Below are 17,917 nucleotides of genomic sequence, written 5' to 3' on the forward strand. Positions count from 1 at the left end.
CCTCTAGTCTGTGTCCGTCTTCTGTTTCTCTGTGACATATTCGATCGATATATAGATTCACTGCAATAATGATATGCACTGCAATTGATCGACCCTATAAGCTCCTGTCTTCTGACTACCAGTACTACTACTACTAAGCACATAACCACACCTACATTTCTAATTCAACAAACCCGAACTTGAGTAGAACCAACCTGAGGTATCAGCACCGGTGAAACCCTATCCGTACATAAGTAACAAACCTAACTATTTAGTTACTACTACTCATCAGTCACTATACTAAATCCACAACAGAACATAAATCAACCATCCAGTAGTAAGCTAACTATCCAAGCTAACTGACTATACTAACTAATTAGTCAAATGATGAATTATCATTAGTAGTTACCACTCACTGAACAACTACATAGTTGTATCTCGCAACATGTGTTCTCCCCTCTTCTCCCCCTCCCCCAATTCTTCTCCCTCTCTTCTCACTCTTGTTCTACTGCTAATATACACATATAATTCTGTGTAAGATATGCAGATTATCGAGAGAGCTGAGATGGTAGCACTTGTGTTTGATGTGTAATTAGTAAGAGGGGGAGGGGAGGGCAGTTGGGTGGCCGGGGATATCAATTAGTTGAACGAGGGGTTTTGGGTGTGGGTGGGGATGTGTTGGCTTATGGGGTAATGGTTGTGGCAGTAGACTAGTACTACTACTCCTCTGGTAAGTGAATCTCAGGGAAGGAGAGGATGAGGTTGATTAATTAATTATTGATAGGAATGGGAAAGCAGATTGGCCAACTTACGTTTGTGATTGATTACAACGAGATGAAAGTTGCAAAGGCGTATCATCAATCACAGAAATAGGACTAATGCATATATGTACAGCTGGACTGGTAGGTTTACTGGGGCAGCAACAGAAGCAGCTAGAAGAGAGAAGCTGGACTCTTTTTTTTGAGAATCTGGTACGTATAGGTACACACACAATTTTGCTCTCAAGAAGAGGAAAATTTTCAAAAACAAAGGAAATGGGATATACGCCTAGATGATGAGACAAGGAGAGCGCAAGTAGAACAATGAGCAAGAAAATAGTAAGAACGAGAAATCGACAAATGAGTGGAACTCAGACAGCCTGGTTGAGACGACAAACACTCCCAAACACCCGCTAGCCTTGAAACGCGTATGGAAATTGTAAGCAATATGAGAGCAGCAATGGAAGAGAAATGTATTTTAACAGGTGCAAAAAGAACAATATGTCGTAAGCATGGAAGTGATATAAGTCATATAATCGGCACACAAGCGCGGATCGTACGTGGACATCTGTCAAACGCATGTCACACTGAATTGCAGCTCTCGCAAGGTCTACCTCACATAGCAAGATAGTGTCGGCGTTCTATGTATCGGGTCGAGAATGGGTGGAACCCAAGTATGGATGGGGAGAAGGTGTATGCAATGGTCGAGGCGTGGCATCAGCATCCAGGTATCGGTCAAGATCAGCTTCGGCACCATAATTTGCAGCCAAATTGTCCCCGCTAGTCTTGATGTATGGGGTCTTTGGGTCGTCCCCCGAGGGTTCTGACTCTCCGTCTCTCGTGAAAACGATAGGGGGTGTGATATGTCCCAGTTTAGGTGTTTCAACGCTGGTCTCCATGGCCTGTGCATCTGAAGCAATTTCTGTCGTGTACGGCGAAATTGACCGATCTGAGAAGATTGCTGGTATGTCCATTTTCGACCCTAGCTCCACGATGGGCGAATGCTTCGGACTGTATCCTTCAACGGACCCCACAATCGCCTCCTCGGGAATTGAAAGGTTCTCAAGACGGCTCTCCAGACCTGGGCTTCGCGGAGAACGAGAGCCAGTGCCTTCCTCGCCGTAGTCACTTGCGCCACCGGAGCCTCCACTGCTCCGTCGTTCCAACGACTCCCTCTCTCTCTTGAGAAGCTCCTCGCTTCCACTGACAACGCTACCCCTGCTATTGGTTCTCATCATCTCTATGCCTAGCTTCGAGCCGGGACGACGAGACCTTTGCTGGGGGCTGCTTGCCCGTGTTTGAGAATTGCCAAGCTCTTCATCTTCATCGTCGCCAGACTCGGCGCACTCATAGCGCTTGCGTTCTAAAGACTCTCTCTTCGCCCGGATCGCTTCGCTGGATCGCTGTTTGCGAGGCGTAACGTTTCCAGACGGATGAACGGTAGGTGGCGCTGAAGAGGCGTGAAGTAGATTTGGAAAAGGCACTGCATCCGAGCCAGAGGTGGAACTGTTATCCGCCGCTTCCTGTACTCGAGTCACATCTTCGGAGATCCCGAGGCCACCTTTATCCTGTTCCGGCTCTTCATTGTGATGACTCACGATAACAGCGCCTTCCTCTGGTTTGATTGACTCCATATCGCCAAAGTAACTGCTGACGATGGAGTCCTCTCGACTGGATCCTCTGTAAGAGCTAGAGGGCACATGTGCGAACCCTGATGAGGCTGTTGAACTTGGGCTATGCTCGGCTTGCACGAAAGCCTGGCGCATCGTAGAAGGGGGAACATTCATTGACTGGGAAGGATTGTAGTCCTTTGGAGGCGGCTTCCACTGACAGAACTTACACAGTGCTTCCGTGAACTTGGTTAGGGTTGGAGGCTTTTCGATGAGCGCGTCAAAATGATGAGTTTCTGGCAGATCCTTGAGGTAGCCTGTAACTGCAATGATTGGAGTATGCCGATTCGCACTACGCGTTTCCCGCACCATACGCGCAACATCGGCCCCAGTTACCTGGGGTAACTTGAACTCCGTCATGATAATGTCGAACTGCACCTCGCTGAGAGCGTAACGCATCGCTTCGGTACCGTTTACCGCCGTAATGGTACGGCAGCGCAGTTTCTCAAAGAGGCGTTCCATGACTATTCGAGAGACCGGATGATCTTCACAGATGAGAACATCCAAAGGCCGGAAAAATGGCCCGTCGGGAAAATTGATCTGTGACATGCGTCTCGAGCTTTGGCGGCGGCGCTGGACTTTGAGCAAGGCTTTCGTACGCGGATCCTCGTTGTCTGATGAGGAGGGTGAGATATCGAATAATTGGCTGCGGCGTTTGTAATGACCCACGGCATATGTTTCCTTGGCTAGGGATGATGAGAGATCCCCATCCTGAGAGCCAATGGTCTGTGATCTTGCTCGTGAGGCAGGAGCACTGCCGTGGCGCTGTCCAGAAGGTGTCTTATCCGGCGAGTGAGCCGTGGCTCGAGGGGGCTTTATAGGAGACGATGACGCGGAGCCGTGCTTGAGACTTGCCATCCGTCCCTGATCGACACTGGAGGGTTGAGAGCTTCCGGCGGACTGCGAGTTATTGGAAGATGACCCGGACGTTTTTCTGCGCTCGTGATTTTGGCCGGTGCTAAATTGAACAAGAAGCGGGGACGAAGGCTGAGATGGACGACTGGGAGACGAGTTCGCCTGGCTCATGCTGGAAGGGGACGAAGGTCGGTTGCTGCCTTTGGTTTGAGACAAGGTCCTTTGTAATGACATCGGTAACGGGCTTCCTTCCAAAGTGGGTGGTGCAGGCTGAGAGGGGGCTTGCTCTTGGCCGCCTTGCGTGTGTCCCTGTTGCTGAGAGCCAGTGGGAGGAACGTGACGTTGCTGTGCTTGCATTGCCTCCTGGCGTAGTTTCTGGATCACATCCTTGTTGGCCTTCTCGAGCATGGGAAGATTCTTGAAGGCGAAATTGCCAAAATCGTCGGCCATTGCAGGCTCGCTCAGCCTTCTGCTACGTGACTCTCGCACATGAGGGGGGATATGCAGAGGCATCAACGGTCGCTTCATCGAGTTGACATGAGAGCGCACTTTGAACAAGGCATCATGGGGACGATCTTGAGGGTATGCGCCAGTGGTTAACGGTGGTTGAGGGGGGCTTGTTGCATCTTCCAGTTCTTCAGCAAAGGCCTGAAGCGTGGCGCCACGAGCGTCGAAATATTCGGTATCTTCGGGGTTCTCAATGTTGGGTACAAACTGCGCTTTATCCTCCAGTAAGGTATCCCAGTTGATATCAGAAAACCAAGGGTGGCTCCGGATCTCTGCTCCACCATTGGGATATTTCTCATCCACATTGGCACCTATCCGTTCACGAGGGTTCATAGTCATGAGCTTGTTCACAAGATCAATAGCTTCGGGAGAAGCGTATTCCTCCGCTTCGTCCGGCCAGTTTATCCTCCGGTGGAGTATGTTGTCGAAAACCTCATCTGGAGTTCCAGCATTGAACGGCGGATAGCCGAAGAGGAACTCAAACATGATGCAGCCCAAGGACCACCAGTCACTCATTTCATCCTGACCAACACCGTTGATGGTTTCCGGAGCCAGATAATCTGGCGTACCCACAAACCGCCTGTTATGGTCCTCGGGGTCAAACAACGCCATTAGGGGGGGCATCATTGACTGTTGCGGTGGAGTGCTATAGGAGAAGGAATTGCTCATTGTAGGTTGAAGCGGGTACAAGTGAGGTGACTCACCCGCCTCGCTCTGGCTCTCCTCTTCGTGTTGTTGGTGTTGGTGTAGGCCTGCAGAAGGGACGGGCACAGGCATGGTGCCGGAAGCTTCACCACCCTCGTTGAAAGACAAAGTGCGGAACATAGCATTCAGACTCTCGCTGGCGCCACTATCGCTACGGTAGCCGGATGCTCGTCGTGAAGTCTGCCGACTGAGTCCGCCCCCTTGGCTGAGGCTGAAGTAAGATGGTTGGGGGATGCTGCTAGCAACATCTGGCGTGATCAATGGCGTGGACCCCGGTGATCCGCTGCCCTGAAAATCGAAAGAGGCCGATCTCGAAGATGTAATTGATGTTGCTCGAGGAAACGACCCTTGTTTCAGAAGATCGGGTGCCGGCTCATTGTTCATGCTCTTGAGAACGCGTTTTTGACGCCCAACAAGGCCCATGCGTGACAATCCGAAATCAGTCAGCTTGAGATGACCCGTCTGATCGATAAGAAGATTGTCTGGTTTGAGATCACGATGGACGATACCCCGACTATGGAGATGTTCGACTCCGAGGACTACTTCCGCAATGTACTTTTTCGCCCAGTCCTCGGGCAATCCACCAAGAACCTTGACGAGAGAAGCACAATCGCCGCCGTTGAGATATTCCATTACCAGGTAGAGGTAGTCCTTGCTGGAGAATGTCCAGTAGAGCTTAGCAACAAAATCGCTTTCGCCTTGCCACATCATAATTGCACGCTCCGCCTTGACGTTGGTGACCTGGTTCTTCGCGACCATATCCGCCTTTTTCAATACCTTGATCGCAAAGTATTCCCCGGTTACCTTCTTCTTGGCCAAGTAAACACTTCCAAAGGCACCTTTACTGATTGGCTTGATGATTTCAAAGTCCTTGATCGACGGCGGTGCTGGTCTTGGCTGCGGCTGGCTGGCGGAGGACAGATGGGGTGAAACGGGCGGCTTTACGATATCGGAAGATGTCGCGGACGATTGACGGCGATGATGAGGGTAGTGGATTTGCGCCAGCTCGATCGCATTCACGGAGGGAGATACTATGGGTGACGGTAGACCATCGGCGCCACTCGAAAGACGAGCCCGGGGCATTCGTAATGGCGAATGTGGCCCCGATACCCTGGCTGGAGAATGTTGTCTGCGGGGTGAGCTAGAAAGACCGGGAAGGACCAGGCTCCTTCGTTTTCTGTCCATACTGCGGTCGGAGGAGGGCGAGTCGGTTCGCACGGCGCCGGGAAAAGCAGACGAAGGTGCGCTGCTGTCACTGTTTTCGCCGGCATCCAGATCTATCAAAGAGAGACCCCGTCTGGATGGCTGCGATGTCCCTAACACCCCGGCAATACTCTTGTGGGATCGAGGTGTGGGACATTCCATCGGGCTGTTCGATCCGGTAGACACAGCGACTGAGGCTTTGCCTTCGGAGGAGTGGTTGGAGTGAAACCGGTCGGGCGAATTGCGCATGGACATCGTCAAAGCGGACATTGCAGGTGGAGCTGCAGATTCTCGCTTCCCCCGTATTATCGGGCTACTTGCAAGCACGGCGGGTTCGGTGTCTTGGGGAGAGTCATCGTCTGAAGCACTCGAATCACTCAGCTGGCCGGCCGCAATTCGCTCCGCTTTGGTGAGAGCTGCTGCGATGCACTCCTCTACCAGAATCGTGTATTCGATGCGAATTCGCTCCGCATACTCCACAATCCTTCTATGGCGGATAACTGCATCGACTTTTGCCTTGGCGACTTGTTCGGTATCATTGCATAGGGCCGCGATTCCTTGCTCCTGCTCCAGTGTGTTAGAGCTGGGTGATTGCCACTGGAGGACCTGCGAGATACGGGACTCGGACTGCGGTGACAATGTCCGAAAATCATCACCGTTGTCCGCGCGAGATTCCCTGATTACAGGCATGTTGATTTCCAATGCAGTATCACAAAGGTCAAGGATCAGCTCAACGACGCGAGCTAACGGACGCCGCACTGCAAATGATCGAGCGCGAGTATGCCCGATTCCAGAAGCCGAATGATCTCTGGATCGAGGCGGCGTACCAGGAGCGGAATTGGCACTGGAGACTGATCCGGACGATGGTGCGGAGGCCACTGGAGATGGCCCAATAGGTAGGCCTTTGTACTCGGGCTGGACTGTTGCGGGGGGTTGGGTCTCTCCAAGTACCAATGGCCTGCTTTGTCTGGCCTCTAGAGCATCTAGCACCTTGACGATGGCATGACGGTGCTCGTTGAGGTTCTCCTGAGCTATCTGAACGTCCATCTCGGCCCGATGTTCCTGAAGACAGAGGTCCGAGTGTTTCTCAAACCACCATGGCGTAATCTGCCGCTCACAGATGCGACATAGTACCGGGTTTGGAGCTGGATGCTTTGAAGGGTCAGGCTCACTAGCAGCAGCCTCAGCCAGAGTGGTCAAGTAATTAGCCAACACTTCCGCTCCAACGCCTAGGGATTCTACTAGCAAAGGCGGAAGGTCGATGGTGACTTCTCTGGGTTCCGTAAATGGTCGCAACATCCACATGGTCTGTAAATAGAAAGAAATATGGTCAGTTTTTTTCAGATATACCGAGTATCGACAGCGGTGGTGACCTACATGTCCGACCCCATCGGCGGTACGATCAAACACCATGATACCTTGTCCTTCCAAATGAAGGACGTCATGATGGCGGTCCTCCTCCTCTGCCGGGGCTTGTGCTTCTTCTTCTTCTTCTTCTTCTGCAATGTGGGTCGCTTCAGTAACTTCCTGCTCTGGCTTCGGAGGTCGTGGCTCTGGGGAGTACTTCAGGACCGAATCGGGGCCCATGTGGACTGCAAAACGAATAAACCGACTGCGGGAGTCATCCTCCTTCATGCTCTCTATGGCATCGTGAAAGACATTCTGGTTGCCGACCACGATTTCTGAGATCATCCGCCCCTCTATAGACACTGGTGACGTGCCGACGACCTGTTTCCATGACGGACTGACCCATTTGACGCGACCATCGAGATCCAAATCAACAATGACGTTCAAGGTTTGTTCCGCCGCCTCCTTGAGATCTTCACGTTCCTGTCGCATATGATCGACGCTGGGGGAGCGAGTAGGGGAGAACCTCGGATCGATACTCCGAGCTTCCTGCCGCAAAGCAGTCACGGCGGGAGGCGCGAGGTACTGAGCATCGTCGGTGCCATTGCCCGCCATACTGGACAGGCGGGAGCCGACAGGAATACCGAAGACTGCCCCGAGGGGAGGACGAGGGGAAGTCGAATGACTGAGAGGCGTAGGGGTGTAAGGTCAAGCTGAGAGAAATTATACACGGTGAGCAGATTCCAAGCAGGACCGTCTGCCAGGCAGAGCGGGTGCCCTTTGATTGTTGGTTATGAATGCATCCGCAGTACTAATTGGCCATGGCTGGATAGCGGGGGGACGGTGATGATGAGACAGCAGACAACCCGATCGCAACAGACAGCCGGGGAAGTGCACTTTTTTTTCGGTTCGTTTCTCTGGTGATATAGAGAGACCGAAATATTTCTCTTTTTGGGTGGATAAAGAAAGAAAAAAGAGGAGAATCTCGTGATCACGTAAGGACAGAGGAGGAAAGCGAAACGAAGAGGGAAAAGCGGCTATGCGGGGGAATGGCGCGACGGAGCGTCAACGCGAAGCCAGGGTGACGATTGACCGAGTCAACCCCCGGGAACGAGGTCGACTAGAAGCAGGGAATAGTCGGGGTTGGTGCAACCAGACAGTGCTGGAGGAATAGCGACATAGAATCAACAGAGTAATGGGAGGGGAGGAGCCAAGAAGGAAGGGAAATTGGAGAGACGAACAAGTATTAAGGGCGAAAAATAGATGGGAAAAGGCACACAGCGAGAGAGAGAGTGGGAAGACTAGTAGCCAGCAAGCAACCTCAGGAATGGATGGCAGCGTCAGTCCTGTCGTACTATTCTTGTATCCTTTGTATTGTATGGAGGGAAGAACGTGAGAAGACGGGCAATGTTACCAATCTTTACCTGTCTGGTGCCCACACTGCCAAATCACACGCCGCCAACGGAGGCTGCGGGTCAGTGCGGTACCGTATGGTATGGTAAAATTGGCGGGAAAAGCAGCAGCGGAAGACTTTCCATCAACGATTGACTTTCAGAAGTCAAAACACTTTCCACTTTCTCAAGAAAATCTTCGGTTGAATGGGCACAATCTGGATGGGGATTTAGGTTTCCCGCCTGAAACCATAGCAGCTCCAAAAGGCAGGGGAGGTGCTAGTCGTCTGGTTCTGACTGCCGATTCAAAGAAAGTCGGAAGCCGTTCCAACCGGAAAATAATAATACTTTGTAGTTACTACGGAGTTGATAACATGATTCCGTCTCTGCTGTTGTAGTAGTAACACTGCGACTGGAGTTTACAGTCCCTAACCCCGGCAAATTCATTTACTTTAGTTTTTTCCTAGTGCTTCGCTTGTCTTCTTCTTCTTCTCCCTTCTCCCTCCTCTCACCTCACCTACCCTTTCTGACACACGGTTGCATATTTAGTCTTAGAAGTATTCCGTCCGGGTTTTCTTACCGCTGGCTAAGGAGTGGTGGCTCCATCTGCAAGGTGCATTAGGGTATGGATCACAGTCCACTAGACCTCTCAGAGGAGCCGCGGTGGATGCCCGGACACACCCGTGGTATAGGCATCTAGTCATTAGCTACATCCACTTCACTGTACCTAGCTGCACAGTTATCTAGGCGCTGCTTCAACTTGCGCCAGGACCGCCCATCATCTGCTGGTAGTAGTTATCCGACGGACAACTTCCATATGTCTGTCATTCGTTGGCTATTTCCCCCAGCTCCCTCCCTCACTCTAGCAACGGGGGAGTGATTCATCCTACTAGTCCGATGCTGCACACTCTCCACTCAATTAACAAATCAAATTTTTGGAGAGATAAATGAACAATCTCAACACACGGCTCGTTCCTCAGGATACTCTGCTCTCTCATTTGTTGTGGCCTGACGATTATCGGTCCCCATTCACATCATTGCCGTCATCATCAATCATCCCAGGAACCAGCAGTGGCCTCCCTCCATTCACAGACAACGCAACATGCAAGACCTCGTACTTTCCCGTGGGTGAGATAGCGGAATTGCTTTTCTTCGACTGTGTTTTATTTTCGGTCTCGATCCCTTTGGAGGGAGGTCAGTCCGAACCACACACGACAGTATCCGCAGCCACGGAGCGCCACTCCAGACCCCGTCTCAACGGTCGGGCCATTTTCATTTGGTGCATACCCTTCTTCGATGGGTTTCTGGTCTCGAAATCCTGTGCAACCGACAGTACTCTCCTCGCCCCCTTCTAACTCACAGCCATCGGTATCTAGAAAACCCTGTAGTCTGGACTCATGCAAAATTTTTGTCACCCCGGAAAGGATCCCTACAACCTGAATGCGACCGATGGCGTACGTGTGTTGCCTGCAGCGTCCCATTTCGCACCAATAAATCCAGAAGGCCGTCTACACCAGAACGTCACCGCCCGGCCGAAAGAAGGTGAACCATCATGATTAATGGCAAAGAACAAGAGTCTCTCCATCTGCGTCCGCTGTACCATGGATCAAGCTCCCCCAGACCCAGCGGATAAGCTGCTCACTTGACTCCCCTTCGCCCCCCAATGAGATACATCACTCGATCCGGCACAGGGATTCATCTCAAAAGTGGTCTGGTGCTAAAATTGACGGGGGGTTCCGCTGGTAAGCGAGGCAGGTTGTCTGCATCTCTGCAGTTACACGCAGTCCGGACTGCGGTCGGTCATTGGCCCATGACAGATCATAGTCTCAGCCCTGGATTCCCGAGCATTCGTTCGACTCAGTTGCGGAATCCACTAGATAGTTAGTTACGATCTGAGAAGTCTCGGTTTGTCACACCTTCTGCGGTTTTGGGGAAATTGACCGGTAGCAGTCATGACCCGAAAATGGTAAAACCCTTGCTCGTTCGTCATCAAGACTACTACGTCCACGTACTCCCCGATGAGGAGGGATGACACCAATCGGTCTATGTTGAGAGGACTTGAACCAACATGATAAGCTGAGGTGGATATGTTTCTGCGGGGTAAACCAGGTGGGGAGGTTCCAAAGCTGATTGACGGCGTGGCTGAACTGCAAATGCGATTCATGACCGCAAACGATCCCTTCCTTTTCTTTTTCCCCCCGGGGTTCCATTTCTGCTTTACCTATCAGACCAGTAATGTCCTTTGGCTCTGCTTGACGGCTACGCCATAATATCATGATGATGACAGTGATGCGCTGGTTGGCGATCCGCTCGTTTCACCTCCATGGCCTCATTTTCTCGAAAATTGCGCCCTGAGGATTTTCAACCCCTGGACATCGCTACAAGCCAATGACGACCATATCCCTGGTTGTATTCTCGAATTATTCTAACGCCATCAGCCAAACATCCAAATCCCATGGGTCTCCGTCTCTTCCAAACTGCTCAACCGTGAGGATCACCGTCTGCAGGTGGCGTAGGCACGTCCGGCCTCCCGTACATGAGGTTTCGATGGAGTTCCTGCACCTCCCACATCCGAGACTGCATTCCACCGTCAATCCTTACCGAAGGGGCCAAGGAGAATGAAAGCAGAGGTGGAACAAGAGCAATGATCGACTTTTTGTCTGTGGAGGAAATAACCCCTCCCCATTCCTCCCTCGTTAGACATCAGCCCGAAAAAATGTACTTGCCTGTTGAGATCTTCAAGTCTGAGAGAAAGACAGAACAGAGAGAGAGAGAGAGAGCGACAAAAGTACAAACTACCACGATGCTCCCATTAAACTAACCAACCATATCCCAATCCCCGCACATTGGCCGATCCCACGAGATCATCTGACAGGGGGTCCCCAACCTAAATACGGACAAGAGAAGCATGGAGGAAAAGTCAGTCAGTCAGCCAGCCAGTCACTCCAGTAACTAACCTTGTTCACATACCACACCACCCACTGTGTTAAACGATGTGTCAAACCAAAATCAACAGAGTTAACGTTCAGCCACCTCCGCCTCTAAAACCAAGTATTTCTTCCTAAGGTACCTAAGTACCTACCCAAATTAGCAAGACACCTGGATTAGAAAGCAAAAACAAAGTGAAAAGACTCCACGGAATCGAAGGACCTGGAATCCTACCACCTCATCATTGACTTGCACGGGGAGAAAAAAGGAGACTGTCATATATAGTATATATATATTAACGCTCTCCAATTCGAAGCTGGGGTAATCTCCGAGACCAACAGCAAGTTTTAACACAAAAAGACACATACCGGTTTTCTCACCTTCATCTTTTTCTCACCTTCATCATGGCGTGATCTTTATCTTTCTTACCAGAAACAGATGGCCTATCCAGACCTAGACCTATACACTCAGACACAATTAGTATCTTGATAGCATGCCACAGTGAACCGGAACCATGTGATTGATTAAATTCAAGATAATTGCTTTTTAACACCAAAACACACGAGACACTACTGGTATATACCACAGTAGTCAAGAATCTAGACCCATCAAGTAGCCCCTATATACTTTTTTAGTCTTTTGTGGTATTCTGTGTAATCTTATTCATACCACAGTACCTAGATAGGAAGGTTTCTAGTTACCATAGCAGCAATAGCAGCCACCAACACACCCTCCCACATGCATGCCACTTAACTACAGTACTATGCCTCCATTTCTAATCACCCCATCCGACTACAACTATCTATCTACATGGAACCAAAAAGAAGTCCTCACCTGTCCCAAAGCGTACATACATACATACATACGTACGTACGTACAACATCCTAGTGGAATTTAGAAATTAAATCCTCCCCATGTTGAGCTCTATCCCATCCCATCCCCCATCGGTGCAATTGCGCATACATACATACATACATACACGTAAACACACCCCATGTATGTATGTGTGTATGTATGTATGTTTGATTTGCCATCCTCATCCCCAGCCCAGCCCCCTACATCATAAACACACACACACACACACACACACACACACACATCATCATCATCATCATCATCATCATCATCATCCACCCCTCCTAGCACAGCATATACATGTACATATAATATAAGCATGGGGTAGGAACATAATGGAATATACGTTATCCTTGCAAGGAGGCGAGATGGGCACGGGTGGGGTATAGTAAAGAAAGTACGTATGACTTGAAAAGATCCGTGTCCATGTCCATGTCCATGTCCTTGTCGTGAGTGGATAGATAGGTGGTTCTAGTATGGGGTAGTTAAGATATTCATGTATGATGTAAGTAAGTAGCTAGACAGATATAGTAGAGTCTTTAAGATATGTAATTGTAAAAATTGGAGGTCCTAGGATGAAGTTTCAATGGGAGTCATGTCCACGCTTGTGGTGCGTCTCTGCCTGTTAGTATCCGGAGAGATCAGACTTTCTCTATCGAAGGTGGAGTTGTTGAAGCATGGTTTCATCATTGGGGGTTGCTCGTGCGCTTATTTGATGCATGGAAGGTCCAATGATATGATTGGCGTTGGGAGTGTCATATGAACATGGCTTCATTGAGTTTAGAGGATGCAAGAAGCTCCCTCCGCAGTGAAATGATAATGATATTAGTGCGAATTAAGGTTTATCTTTAATAATAGCAAACTTCTGAATTCCAAGTCCGCACACGGGTGCACGTATGGAACTATAGGAACAGAAGCCACTTTTTAAGAATTACAGTAATAATAATGTGAAACACAACTCGTATCGAACCAATTCACTCCCAGTGTATGATATCGGAGGCGATCTTCTCGGCAAGCATGTCTAAAACTGTCAGCAGCGATTATGAGAGGTTCTGAAACTCTGGAAAACTTACAGACTACCGATTGGGGATGTCCTGGAGGCAGAATTGGGAACGCACTGGCATCGACCACTCTCAATCCCTCAACCCCGAAGACTCGTGCCTGGCTGTCAACTACAGCCATCGAGTCATTGCGAACACCCATCTTGCATGTACACGAGGCATGGTAAACTGTCATGAGTGTGTCCTTTACCACTTCTAGTATCTCCGAATCAGTCTGGACCTCTTCACCGGGAAAGTATTCTTCCCCGATAATAATCGGTTCCATTCCCGTGCTACGGAGTATCTCGCGAACTCTTCGATATAACGCAATAGCCACCTCTTGGTCTGTCTTAGTTGCTAGCCAGTTGGGATTAATTATCGGCAGGTCGTCTGTGTCGTCTGAAATAATGGTGACATTCCCGCGAGATGTGGGTGCGACTAATGCTCCGGCGATTGACGCATACTGCGCCCCATCTAGCGGTTGGTGTTTAACAGGATCAGAGAAGTCTCCAATATAGAGGGCCACTGGAATGTGCTTTAAGAGGTCAACTGTTAGCCATGCTCAAAGTCCCCGTGCAGAGACCGTACCTCCATCTCAGGCCAGCCAGGAGGGAACCATGATAGATCACTCAACGTCTCATTGGAGAAGTGGGACCGTAGTTCAATTGGGACCTTCTCAAAAGCCAAGTAATCGATTCCCTGGGTTGTCAGTGGGCCACTACGATTTGCTATATACTCGACGATTACTTCGGTCAAATAAAGAAAGTCGGTGGCAATCCTGGTGCTTGTCTGAAGCGCAACTCGGTACGCAGGCCCGAAGAAGACATGATCCCACATATTTTGCCCTACCCCCGGAAGGTCAACAAGAACCTCAATACCATGCTCTTCTAGCACACTGGCTGGGCCAACTCCGGATACCATCAAGAGCTGGGGGCTCTGGAATGCCCCTGCAGACACTATGACTTCCCGTGTGGCTTGCAATATATATACCAAATCTCCCGTCCTGACCTCCACTCCGGTAGCTCGCCTCTGTGTGTTGAACAGTATTCTCTTTGCCATAGTCTTCTTGTATAGTGCAAGCGTCATGAGACGTGGTATTGGCGCTCTCTTGAAAGCGGACTCTGAACTACTTCGTATTTTCTTGTGTGGGTCGATGGTCAGAGCACAGTACTGAGCGCCCAGTAGGAACCCGCTGTTGAAGTCCTCAATCTCGGGAATCCCTACAGACTCCATTCCAAGTTGCACCCAGCTCGAAAGCGATACGGGGAAGTCAGGGTAAGATACTTGTAGAGGCTCGCCCCGTTTATCAAACGCACCCAGGTTGAACGATGCTGTGGCATTGCTATCGCGTACGTCGTTGTTGGGAGGAGTGAAGTTAGCCGTACGTTGGAAGAAAGGAAGAGCTCGGTCGAAAGTGTAGCTATCGTCGTCAACGAGCTCAGCCCATCTTTGCATGGCCTCTTTATTCGGTCTAGCTCCAGTTTATATCAGTCCTGCCCTCCACGAAATACCTGATGAGTGGCTTCGAACCTTTGATAGACCATCATGTTGGAGCCTGTTCTAGAAAGCACCAGAAGAATCAGCCTTGCCCAGATGGAAAGCAAATGACAAAAGTGAGAGGAGATGTGAGCCTACGATCCCCCCAAGCATTTGCCTCTGGGGTAATGAAGGTCGCGATAGTTGGCTCCCGGGACAGCGTAGGCGACAAACCGCCAATCCACGGGTGTAGGGCTATCAACATCGCTCCCTATTCCTATGATCCCAGCCCCTGGTACCGCAGCTAGGGGGTATTTGAGCTCGTAGAAATCTCCCGCCTCAACCAGAGCGACTCTGTAGTTATGTTGTGCGAGACGAGCTGCCAGAGTCAAGCCCCCAGCCCCGGCACCGACAACTACATAGTCGAAGGAGGCATCTAACCCCGGTACACCTTGCTCAGCGTCGTCCAGATAATCTTCCAAATGCCCTAGTACTCTAGTAGAAAAGAGCAAGAGGGCGAGTATCAAGGTCGCAAATGAAGACATCCGACCAAGGCAGATATGATGAGAGCAGGTGTTTGGCGGAAGAATGGGCGGTTGGGGCATCCGAGGCATATCCTGGTTATTAGACCTAGTACTGCATTTTGATGAAGCCCACGAAACAAGAATACGTAATAAAATGAAGATGAAAGCGATGGACGAGGTACTTAGGAGAGATGGCGCGGTACTCTGAGAGAGACGTAGTTGTCTCACAGCGGGGATCTACTGGTTCCTGCCGAACGAGGAAAGAATATATTACTATTAGTAGTAGTACTTACTTGAATGAGCTGTCCCAGCGCCATGCAGTGACATCCAAAAACTAATGAACGATATCATCCAAGCAAGGCATAGCATGTCCAATCTACAAGCATCTTGCTTGTTGTTCAAGAGGCCGATAACACCCATACTGGCGAAGTTAATGACAGCTAGCGGATTCTCAGAGCCAAAACGATCAGAGCTGGTGAAACTGCGATGGAAAGCGCATTGTGAATTGACGCCAAAACGGCAAGTGTTTCTGATACCTTTCTTTCTAGTATCTCAGGATCTGCTCGAACTCATCGTTGATGATCTTGTGATTCCAGACAATTCATCCTTCATTACGACGACACTATTCCATATCACAAGGAACATTTCGTATCCATGTTAACACTCCACTTCTTCACACGAGCTCCCTAACTTTCTGTCGGCTTCCGACGCTCCAATCAGCAGCGAATGAGATCGGCTCGCATCCCAGCGAGAGGAGAAAAGACCCGAAGATATGGCGCTGAATGTGAAACCAACACAAAAATTTGATGTATGACAGAATAATGGACATTGATTTGGCAGGAATTGGACGATTTGCGCAAACGGGACCAAAGATCGAGGAGATGCTTCACCGTATCTCCGGACTCGGGCATATTATTCGGCTAGGCTCGAGCTGAAGTAGGATGATCTGCTCGGGATGTTGTTACAAAGCTTTGTTGAGTGCCATTCGTGGCTAGGGCCAAGAGCACAGAGCTTGATGGGGCATACGAGACGCCTCAGTTGATCCCAATCGGAAGATAATGAGGATCCCAGCACTCCAAAGGTTCCGCAGGATTAAAAGGCTGGCCTTGGGTCTCATGGCCAGCCCAAGATTGCCTGGAGCTCAGTTAGCAAGGTGTCAAAAAGTCCATCTGACTACCCAATACATGAACATTAGTATTGAGAGGGTGCCTCTGAATATGGATTGAGGAGGAATTACTGATATATTACATTAATAAAAATATACATCCGTATATAAAACCCATCAGAATCCAGCCTGAGATTACAACGCCTTCTTTTCACCGGCCAGCCGCTCCTGTTCCACCACATACCCGACTGCACGAGCGAGACCCTCGTACACAGGTACAACAGGTCTATATCCGAGCCGGAACTTGGCCTTGTCGCATGAGTAATAACGAGTCATACATGAGTAGCGAACCGTTCTCCTAGTTAAACGAGGTGTCTTGCCGAGAAGTCCCAACACCGTCTCTGCGATTCCACCAATGGGGCCCAGAACGCCCTCGGGGAGCTCCCACACCTGATGAGGCTCCACAACCTTGCCAGTCAGTGCCCAGGCAGCACGTGTCATGTCCCAGAAGTAGACGGGGGAGTCGTTCGTGACATTGAACGCTTCGCCGTCAACCCGCTCGTGGTCGAGCGGAGCGCCCTGTCCAGCTTCATACCGCTTGTAGGTAGCGAGCAAGCGGTATGCAGCCAAAGTATGAGCGTATGCAATGTTGCCAACGTACGTGAAGTCAAACAAGTTGTTGTTCTCGCCTAACTGCATGCGGAGAACGGTCGGGGAGGCCTTAGCCGAGTGTTCCAAGACCTTAAACGTGAAGGTCGTATCCTTCTCGCCATAGATACCAGCCGGACGAAGGGCACAGGTCACCATCGAGGTTGGAGAGGCGCGGTTATACTTCAAGACAAGTTCTTCGGCGTCCGCCTAATAAGGGTGAAACCTAATCAGCACGTATCATATGGAAAAAAGGGGGCGCTTAACGTACCTTGGTTTCCGAATAATACTCTTGTTGCAACGGCCCCCGGATGAGAGGCCATTCTTCGGTCACGTTGATAAGATCGCTTTGGGTATCGTGCACGACAGAGCTCGAGCTGGTGTATACAAAAGCCTTGCACTTTCCACCCCAATCACCGCGAGCGCCGCCCGCAACTTCCACCAAAACTTTAGTTCCGTCAACATTCACCTTACGCAACAAGGGCTTGTTCCCTTCCAAGACGTTGGGCGTGGCGGTGTGGATAACGATGTCGGGCTTGACCGCGCGGAAAACGGCCAACATGGACTCTTCGGACGTGATGTCGCCATCATAGTACTCGGCTCCCGGGAGACGGTTGTGGGTCGTTCGCAGGTCGACGACGGCTACTTTCGCGATGCACCGAGGGTATCGATCGCCCAACTTGGGGTAAACGAATCGAGGGTCATCCTGAGGCTTGGGAAGAGCGGCACTGGGGTCTGTCTCCGAGGGGAAATTGAGCAACTGATCAACAATGTGCCAACCCACGAATCCGCAGCCACCAACCACTAGGACAGTGCCCAGTTCCATTGTAGGACGTCGAGTCGACATTGTGAGGAGTGACAGTACGCTGTGATATAAACGAGCTGACTATCCGTGGTAGGTGGTTGGGATAAGAGGTAATAAACAG

General features: G+C 50.3%; 5 protein-coding genes across 5 annotated transcripts; 1 reads left to right on the plus strand and 4 right to left on the minus strand.

The window, feature by feature from the left end:
- Positions 1–1,378: 1,378 nt before the first annotated feature.
- Positions 1,379–7,639, minus strand: ASPBRDRAFT_198553 (protein kinase RIM15; the record flags this gene model as incomplete). Its single annotated transcript, XM_067621214.1, has 2 exons — positions 1,379–6,985; positions 7,055–7,639. The coding sequence occupies 2 exons, from the start codon at positions 7,637–7,639 to the stop codon at positions 1,379–1,381; spliced, it is 6,192 nt and encodes a 2,063-aa protein (XP_067476222.1).
- A 117-nt stretch (positions 7,640–7,756) lies between these two features.
- On the plus strand, positions 7,757–9,162 carry ASPBRDRAFT_132114 (uncharacterized protein; the record flags this gene model as incomplete). Its single annotated transcript, XM_067618400.1, is given in 5 exon segments — positions 7,757–7,867; positions 8,025–8,105; positions 8,310–8,395; positions 8,409–8,517; positions 9,007–9,162. Coding segments are annotated over 5 exon segments (543 nt in total), but the record flags the coding sequence as incomplete, so codon positions are not given.
- Positions 9,163–10,103: 941 nt separating this feature from the next.
- ASPBRDRAFT_290255 (uncharacterized protein) lies at positions 10,104–10,821 on the minus strand. The gene is made up of 2 exons (XM_067622595.1): positions 10,332–10,821; positions 10,104–10,288 (listed from the first exon to the last, which is right to left on the minus strand). Exons 1-2 carry the CDS (start codon positions 10,689–10,691, stop codon positions 10,190–10,192), a joined length of 459 nt encoding a protein of 152 aa, XP_067476224.1. The 5' UTR covers positions 10,692–10,821; the 3' UTR covers positions 10,104–10,189.
- A 2,351-nt stretch (positions 10,822–13,172) lies between these two features.
- On the minus strand, positions 13,173–15,259 carry ASPBRDRAFT_131867 (GMC family oxidoreductase; the record flags this gene model as incomplete). The annotated part of the gene is made up of 5 exons (XM_067618375.1): positions 13,173–13,219; positions 13,272–13,773; positions 13,827–14,709; positions 14,769–14,798; positions 14,874–15,259. The coding sequence occupies 5 exons, from the start codon at positions 15,257–15,259 to the stop codon at positions 13,173–13,175; spliced, it is 1,848 nt and encodes a 615-aa protein (XP_067476225.1).
- Positions 15,260–16,538: 1,279 nt separating this feature from the next.
- On the minus strand, positions 16,539–17,838 carry ASPBRDRAFT_32720 (C-3 sterol dehydrogenase/C-4 decarboxylase; the record flags this gene model as incomplete). The annotated part of the gene is made up of 2 exons (XM_067623048.1): positions 16,539–17,201; positions 17,263–17,838. The coding sequence occupies 2 exons, from the start codon at positions 17,836–17,838 to the stop codon at positions 16,539–16,541; spliced, it is 1,239 nt and encodes a 412-aa protein (XP_067476226.1).
- Positions 17,839–17,917: the final 79 nt, after the last annotated feature.

Source organism: Aspergillus brasiliensis (assembly GCF_001889945.1).
Source record: "Aspergillus brasiliensis CBS 101740 unplaced genomic scaffold ASPBRscaffold_11, whole genome shotgun sequence".
Classification (NCBI taxonomy): domain Eukaryota; kingdom Fungi; phylum Ascomycota; class Eurotiomycetes; order Eurotiales; family Aspergillaceae; genus Aspergillus; species Aspergillus brasiliensis.

Bases quoted from the DNA above. Each gene is read 5' to 3' on its own strand.
- ASPBRDRAFT_290255 (XM_067622595.1), bottom strand. From the start codon at position 10,691: ATGATATTATGGCGTAGCCGTCAAGCAGAGCCAAAGGACATTACTGGT. The intron at 10,289-10,331 runs GTGTGACAAACC...CTAACTATCTAG, and splicing joins TTTCCCCAAAACCGCAGAAG to TGGATTCCGCAACTGAGTCG.